We start from the raw sequence: 9,210 nt of genomic DNA on the forward strand, positions 1-9,210 counted from the left end.
AGGTAAGGGGTGTGCAACGCCTCGACAAGCTAATTGAAAATTCATAAACGTGCTCCGCTACCCACACCTTCTTGTTAATGTGTCCTCTATATCAAGAAAACGCGTCTTTGATAATATACTAGCTAGGCTCTCTTCGCGAGTCTAATTATCGTCATAGCAGTCACCTGAATGCACAAAAAATACGACGAAAATTTGATGCTCAGCATATATGCACTTAATGTGCTTAGCTTGGTCGCTAGGTGAGTTTATATGATAAAAGAGCGTTCCAAAAAAGATATTTTCGTGCATAAGCCTGCACCGTAAGTGACCATTATAAATAATGTAAGAAATGACAGATATAATAAGCTGTCGAAGCATGCGATTCTGCTCATCCTGAAGCAGAAAAGAAATATAGCTCCCTCCGCAAATTGTCTCAGTCTGCGTGTGCGCACGGGTGTATTACCGTTAAAATGAAAAAAACGCGCCTGAACGAGTTATTTAGGAGGCAGAATAACTGAGCCGATGTTGATTACGTGTCCGCTGGGTGACTGCGTATATTTAATGTATGCTCAAGGCTCCAAGCGTACTAAGACTCCTTACGGTATAATCCCGCTCAATTGACTGGACAATGAATTATAAGTATGTCCAGTATAAGCACGCCGGGATATTAAACGAGAGACCCTACCTATGCTGCCTGCACTCTGCGTCTATTCGCAGCGAGCGATACAAGTTTAATAGAATCGCAGCGAATATGGATCGGTTTGTTTTATTGAACATACTTGATAATTTAGATATCATGGAGCTCTAACGACGTGTTAGCACTTTGATGAATAATCTATTATAGAAAATCACGGGCGTGATGTAGAATGTGTGAAAGACAATTTTTGAGAATATAAATATATACATAGAATAGATTGATACTTTTGGTAGGGGTGAGGATTTTGCATCGAGCGGCTGAGTGATTGATAGAATTATATGTTTAGCCGTAGTTGGTAGTAAGTTGGTCAGTTACAATTCGAACAGATTAACGCTGTCAAAATAAGAGATTACGCAAGAAGGGATTCTATCAATACATATCTACAGAGACCAGTAAAAGCCTTCAGCCAGGACGACACGAGCCGATCTAAAAGTCTGAATCTACTATTTCTTCACTAAGAACAACATATACCGAGAAATTAGTAGTATTGAAGCTCTATATATATTGCTATCGGGTCTATGGTGCTGCGAGTTCATGAGCGAATAAAGGGTAGAAATTGTACTGCTGTTTGCGTCTAATATATTAGAATACCACTTATGCGCTAAGTATGTATCTTGTGTGCGGACAGAGTACACCGTATCCTTTACTATATGTAAGACCGAGTGCTCGGTAATTGAACCATTAATATTGGTAGTTGGCCTTCTAGGCATTAAGGAAGCGGTGAGTGATGTCTAGAACATTACTAGCAGAGTTATTTAATTCATTGTAGCTGTACCGGCTTGCTCGATGCACTGCTGGATGCCGCTACATTACAAGATAAGTAATATATATTATTTTGGTAAAGATCTCTCGTCGTTGAGGCGCAATTAGTCATCTCTATCTAGGTATAGCATGCTAGGCTGTCGTGCCGCAACTTCAAATAGCGATACTATGTATCTGTGTTGTGTCCTTTTCTCTATTATTGCATGGACAATTACTACGACCACACGACAAGAATACAAGCCGAGCTAGGTCAAAACTATATTAGTGCATCGACCAGTCGTGAACTATTCTCGCTTCGGTCTTTGCTGCTGGCAGCGCGTAGGAGTTAGAGATGCTATTGTTGGCGCGGCTGACGGGGCTGCCGGGCGGTCGTCCGGATTTTGCCGATCGCGCGGTATATCTGCCGATGCGAGACGGCCTAAGAGATGATGCGGGACAGAGAGCCATAGAGAAACGGTCTCCACTTACCCACGTGGTGTATTGCAACATATGCGACTAGCATTCTTTAGAGTTATAGTTGAACATCATTGCTAGGAAGCCCATTTTCTCTTTCTTATCTTCTGAAACTTCTCTCGGACACGGGCGGATTATAAGACGCTTAGTATACAACAAGTACTTAGTGCTAGACGAGTAAATTAACGTCAGTAATACAGCGTCCGACTACAACGTACTATATAACAGTGTCAAATGCACGTCGCGTGGTTATAACCGGTTCTTATCTCTCTGTTTAAATCAAGAGTAGCGTTTTCAGGGAAGAGTATTCTAAGTTTATGTAGTTACAAGGATATTCCCACCTTCTGGGCCATTATCACGGTGTCATTTCCGCGCGTATACCGCCCAAAGTTGAGCTAACTTTTAGATATAGTAGTGCTTAATGTATGGTATATATTGCATCATTACCTGCTAACATGCATAACAAACGAATTGTCTGCTCCTGTTAACTTGTTTGCGCTCCTGGGCCCATGTTAATGTAATAATAATTAAACATTTACCTATATGTCAATAGTCCCTTACTTCTGGGTATTCGTAGCATGGTGCACTACAAGCTCCTACGAGACCGTCACGCTACACCCCCATCACAACCCTGCTCTCCTTGCTGTTCACATGCCTTACCAGAGCGTTGCTGGAGGGCTTCTCAGAGAGAAATGGAAATGGTTGCGGGCTGGCGGGGTCGGAGGCGCGCCGGGAAAATTGCCCGGATCCGCCGGCAGAATTGGAGACTCGTGTATCCGTCTCGGATTGGTAATCTTTTCGTCTCGTTGTTTGGCGGATGCCGCCGTAGAAGTTGACTTGCGACAGTTCTAATACGGTTGTTCTTGATCTAAGTGTTCATTGCAATCAGACGTTATACAAGAATTTGTTCGCCTTAGTTAAAAATCAGAGGGAGCTGTGCTGACGGCACTGGTCCCCATTACTCGTTGATAGATAGCACGTTGCTAGAGCCATTTTTTGGAAAATCCAAACTGCGAGGTTTCCCTGGGTGGGAACTGCGGTTCTCTGCGAGCTGGCGGACTGCTGGGGTTAAGTACATGAGGTGCTGTGTCGTCCCGATGATTGCTTTTCATTAACAGTGCTCCCTGTTACATAATCTTTGTCTGCATCCTAGCGACAGGAAATACGATAACAGGTATTGATAGGAAGAAACTAAAATCGATGAAGAAACGGAGATTACGTGTGTATGATGAAAGAAGCCTGGAATGGAGAAAGAGAGAACGAGAGTTGAAAACAAATTCATACCACACGAGCGCGTTAAGTTAGGCCGTGAGCACAGTATATATGTAAATAACGTAATGGTACGTACTTTTCTGCTGGCTCCGCTTCCGCTGTCCGTTTCTCGTTGACGTTGTACGCTCTACAGCTCAACCACACTGTGACCGATTTTGTTATGGTGATGCTCATTTTTTTCTGTGAGTGTAGGGGGTGCCTGTATTTCGCTTTTCAAAGGCACGCAGAAGGATAATAGGTACACTCAAGACCTTAGAAATGTATTGTAAAAAGTGATTTTAGGTGTAATTAACCTAATTATCTTTATGTGCGTCGAGATTGAGACTTTAGTTACGTATGGACGTATTTTTGCTCTATTCACTTGTAGTCCCGATTAGTTTGTCTTACGAGAGACAGAAGTGCGGCTCGTCCGTGTCATACTGTAAAGAAGTGTGTTCCGCTGACTAACTGATGATGCGTGGATGTGTGTTCCAATAGTCACTGTCATCACTTGTATTCCCATTAGATCAGGATCAAATGTCCGTAATGAGGATGACTATTGTGGGTCTGGCGACAAATAGGTGAGGTTCGGATATCTTACGTGTTAGTGTTGTTTTTACCAATACATTTTACATTTAGAGAATATTTTGATAGAGTGGTAAGCCATCCTGCTAACATTCTTTTCTTAATTACATTTTAATGTATTTAGTTTGAGAAGAGAGAGAAAAATACAATCATTATCATTTAAAGTACAAATAAGTGAATACATAAATAATTGCAAAATATGTTTTATTAGAAGAGGTGATATATATAAAAAGTTGGTTACGCCTGTGACCACTGAGTGACTCTACGTGTTTATAGCCTTACTGTTTATGTAGGGATAGCATTCCCGCAGCTAGTCTGACACCAGCGGGATCTTCGACGAGGGATTCAATAGTGTTTACCTGACATTGATTTGAGTGTAATATGGCCATTAGCTCAGCCCTAGCGCAGCGTCCAGGGAATGACCGACAACGGTTACCAAATACTGCTTCCGCAATGATGCTTGATTATTATCTTTCATCGAAATGTTCGGAACTTACAAGAACTCTACTCTCTTATACAGTATAGGTGCATTATTACGGTATTCCACGAGAGAAATAGCGAGAACTTACTATAAACCTTTGTTAGCCCAATTGGTATGTTAATATATGGCCATGTTTTAAACTCGGGTCAAGGATGACCCGACAGATTACTTAAAGACTTACATATGGATGCTGTTATTATGGTGTTGCTCACTCGAAACCACCGGGATTCGCACTAAAACTTTCAAAGATATGTACTATAGGTGTTTTCATCGAGGAAATAACCAAACTCACCAAACCATTATGCGCAAGAGTGTGATGATTGTACTATTGGATACACTATTCGTCATGGTCTGTACTTGTTGCGCCTACGCATGCTAACTCAATCATATTAAGATGCGCTAAGTTCTCTGCAATTAAAGCTTATTAGTATCTCCCAAGTATTAAAGAGTAACAGTTTCCGTGCATAAAAAAGAGACCAAGGGCGAACACCACAAAATTATAACATTTCATAGTGCACAAAATTATAACACAAAAATCGATTGCTCTTACTCCAGCAAAAAATATAGAAATCCATAATTTGTACCTCTCGTCACCTTCAGTATTTTGTGCTCGCACTCACTCTCGTAATGTACCTACCTTTTCTGTACCCCAAAAAAGATTGGAAATCAATTTTGTACCCCGCCTTTTATTCACTTCATAGATTGTGTGCTCTTCCTTCTCGTAGTACCTACCTTTCTTTCCCCTCATTGCACTCCTCTTTCCTCTAATCTCACTTCTGCTTCACTGCATTGGCGGCGTGCAATGCTTTAAAATTAAATGGATGGCGCGCCGCCAATGCAGTGAAGCAGAAGTGAGATTAGAGGAAAGAGGAGTACAATGAGGGGAAAGAAAGGTAGGTGGCACGGCCAATGCAGTGAAGCAGAAGTAAGATTAGAGGAAAGAGGAGTGCAATGAGGGGAAAGAAAGGTAGGTGGCACGCCGCCAATGCAGTGAAGCAGAAGTAATAGTAGAGGAAAGAGGAGTGCAATGAGGGGAAAGAAAGGTAGGTACTATGAAGTGAATAAAAGGCGGGGTACAAAATTGATTTCTAATCTTTTTTGGGGTGGGATGGATTTTTGTTTATTTTTTGTGAGCACTTGGTTGATTTTGGGAGGTTTTGTTTACAGACAGAGACACACGGACACACAGACAGACACACACACGAACCAATGGCTGAAACTTTGGCTTTAGGCTCTTGGTCGATTGATATATCAAATTAAAGGTCTTTTTACCAGGAACACGAAAAAGGTGGTGTAAATTTTGTCCAGAGAACCATAAAGCCAAAAAACCAAAAAAAAAAACTGGTTTTTGGAGGATTTTTTCACATTTTCTCACACAAATGAGCTCTGATCTTGAAATTTGTCGTGACGACCTATGAACTCAAAGCGAGAAAGTTTTAGATAACACCTCAGTCGTTATTTTAAGACCGGTTTTAGCGTCACCTATGTAAACTACGCCGAGCAAGGCCAATAAATGGATGGGTGACTTAAACCTTATATTGGGAATAAAGGGAGAACGGGCTCTAGTCTTGATTTTAAATGTGAAAGTAAAATCAAATCAAGAAGAATAATAAACTGAATATTAAACAAATTAGGTAGGTACATACATAGGTACTGATTTATTAAAATCGAAAAATCAAATCAAGAATAATAATAAACTGAATATTAAACAAATTAGGTAGACATAGGTACTGATTTTCTTTAATCACGATCGAATAAACTACGGGCTAAAAAATTCCCGGAGGGACGGACCCAGCTTGTGGCCTTTTCTCAGAAACGTAGCCGAAGTTAGGAAAATGACCCACAGAATGTTGTTGGAAATGATGAGATCTACCTACCCTGAGCCGTTGTCAGTGTTTTTCTGACGCACCCTGTATATCCAAAGTTTACCTACTACATACTTTCTTCCAGAATGAACGCAGGCTGATGACATTTTACATTCCCAAAGTGGTTATTGTAGTAGGACCGCTATGGTTCATGGCAATGCTGCTCGCCTCTTGGCAACACTGGACACAAGTAGAGGATCCAACATTCAGTTATAAATCAGACACTGAGGACTATCATGTAAGTTTATTGACTCCACCGTTTTACATTAATTGGATTGTTCGGCTATAACTCGCGATTGTCTGGTCCGATTTTGATGAAATTCGGTACATGAGTTCCTTGAATCAAGGCACGTCGATCCTTTAAATTTGGTGTCCCAAGTCCAATTTTGGTCCAAACTTATTTTTTAATTGATATTACGCCCCCTCCAAGGCCAGGGCCGTATTTAAGTGGGGTCAAGGAGGCCCGGCCACCACCCCCCTCTCGAGCTTCATTTTTAGCCCGTCCTTCCTTTATTATTACGATAGTAATAATAAAAGGTATAGTGGACGGGCTATTGTATTCGCTTCGGTGTCTGTCTATTTGCTGGCCTCAAACTCTGTTCCCCGTGTATTTCTTATGGGGGGACTAAAAAACGTCAATATCACCATAAAGCGGAAAAAAAAATGGTCTTTGGTGGATTTTTTTCACATTTTTTTCACACAAATGAGCTCTGATCTTGAAATTTGTCGCGACGACCTATGAACTTAAAGCGAGAAAGTTTTAGAAAACACCTCATTTGATCATTTAAGACCGGTTTTAACGTCACCTGTGTTAAGCTACGCCTAGAAAGGCCAATAAACTGTCAATGTCCCAACGCATCTCTAACTAATTTCTATACTATCTTCTATGAAATTTTGAAAAAAAATGTACCTACCTATCCTAATAAAACACGTGTTAAAAAGCAAACATTTCCGTTTTGGTGGTCAACGGAAACTCGTAAAATATTCAAAGAAAAAGAAACCATTCGACGACAGATAAAAAGAAAAACACATACCAACGAGAATACAAATTATAAGCAAATAAAAGAGCAATGCAAAAAACAAATAAAATCAGACCATAATACATACATGCGTGGGGTAGAAAAAGACATATCGATAGGTAAAAAGAAATTATGGGACTACACAAAATCAAAAAAGAAAAATACCCAAAGATCAAGATATATTTATAAAGATAAAACTTTGAATAGTGCAAAGAGTATAGCAGATGCGTTTGGTGAGCATTTTCAGTCTGTTTATAGTACCGAACCATCTCTGTACACGTGCAACTTTTATAGTGAATACCACTCTGATGAAATAGACACATTTACTTTAACTGAAAAAAATATCCAGGACAGTTTATCAAAGTTACCTAGCAATAAGGGACCAGGGGCTGATGGAATTCCTCCATCCATTCTTAAACTACTATCAAACTATGTGTCTCGCCCCCTCCTTCACATTTTCAATATCTCGCTGAAATGCAAAGTTTTCCCTGACCTACTAAAACACACGCTTGTAACCCCTGTTCCGAAGAAAAGTGGAACTTATCATATAGATAACCATAGACCTATTGCTCAACTTTCATCTATCGCAAAGGTCTTTGAAATTTGCATTTTTGATGAGATGTCCAAATTAGTGTACAACAAGATAAGTCCCCAACAACACGGTTTTATCACCCGACGCTCCACGGTCACAAATCTTGTTGAATTCTATAACTCTGTATCAAAAAACCTTAATACATGTAAACAAGTCGACGTTATTTACACGGATATCATGAAATGTTATGATAAAATTAATCATGATGTATTGTTGGAGAAAATGTACAATTTCGGCTTCTCCAATAGCATTCTAAGTTTTTTTGCCTCCTACCTACAACATAGGAAACAGAACGTTGTGTACAGAGATGGGGACAACAACGAGGTGTACTCTCTGCCATACATACCTACCTCCTCAGTCCCGCAGGGGTCAAAATTAAGTTGCCTGCTTTTTATAATGGTGATAGATGGCATTGGGGACGTGATAGAACACTCGAAATACCTACTATACGCTGACGACTTTAAATTGTACAGAGAAATTAAAACACCTCATGATTGTACCCTTTTACAACAAGACTTAACATCTGTTGTGAACTGGTTACAAAACAATAAATTAACACTACACAACGATAAGTGTGAAAGTATGTCCTTCACGAATAGTAAACGCCCCATTACCCACACATACTTAATAGGGCAACACCAACTAAAAAGTGTTAAAGAGAAAAAAGACCTGGGGGTGATTTTCGAATACTCTTTAAAATTTAACTCTCATGTGAATAACATAACCAGGGAGGCGTGCAAAGTTTTAGGACTCGTCCAGAGACAATGCAAATATTTCCGAAATATAGATACGAGTACAATTAAACTTTTATACATGTCTCTGGTGCGAAGTAAACTTGAGTACGCGTCCTTGATATGGAACCCTTTAACTGAGAAAAACACAAAACTCATTGAAAATGTACAGTCTAAATTTGTCAGATACTTATTCTGGAAATTTAATGGTTTCTACCCCACTTACCCCAATGCCATCTCAGCTGAAACACTATGCGACCAACTTCAACTTCAAAGTCTAAAGATGCGCAGAGATATCTGCTCCCTGACCTTTATTTATGATCTCCTAAATAACTCCGTACACTGTCCATCTGTCAGGCAGGAGATATATTTCGCGGTACCTAACCCAACATTAAGATCTCGCGATGCACAGGAATTCTTTGAGGTTAACCCTAAAAATAAATATAAAAATACTTACCTATCATCAACAGTACCACGTAGCCAGATACTGTTCAATACTTACCATAAAGACCTGGACCTCGCTATGTCACGGGGGAGTTATGTGGGTGTGGCGGAGAGACTCCTCAACACAGGGGACCAGGTAGGCCTAGCATAGCCTAATTGTAACTTCATTGTAATTGTAACTTCATTGTAAAATTTTGTTATCTATCTTACAACATTTTTTCTTCTTTTTTTTCTCTTATTATTTTTAATACCTACCTATGTAAATGTTTATGTAATTGCATAAAATTAATGCGTTTAAACATCCAAAAAAAAAAAAAAAAAAAAAAAAAAAAACAATGAAGTCACCGGGGT

General features: G+C 39.8%; 1 protein-coding gene across 1 annotated transcript in view; it reads left to right on the top strand.

The window, feature by feature from the left end:
• Positions 1-9,210, top strand: part of LOC103517063 (transmembrane protein 181-like) — a 34,300-nt gene that overhangs the window by 10,922 nt on the left and 14,168 nt on the right. The window contains exon 4 of the mRNA XM_008482073.3: positions 6,159-6,311. Within this exon, the coding sequence (XP_008480295.3) occupies positions 6,159-6,311 (153 nt within the window). The remainder of the gene's footprint in view (positions 1-6,158; positions 6,312-9,210) is intronic.

Source organism: Diaphorina citri, unplaced genomic scaffold (genome assembly GCF_000475195.1).
Source record: "Diaphorina citri unplaced genomic scaffold, Diaci psyllid genome assembly version 1.1 scaffold1736, whole genome shotgun sequence".
NCBI classification, from domain to species: domain Eukaryota; kingdom Metazoa; phylum Arthropoda; class Insecta; order Hemiptera; family Psyllidae; genus Diaphorina; species Diaphorina citri.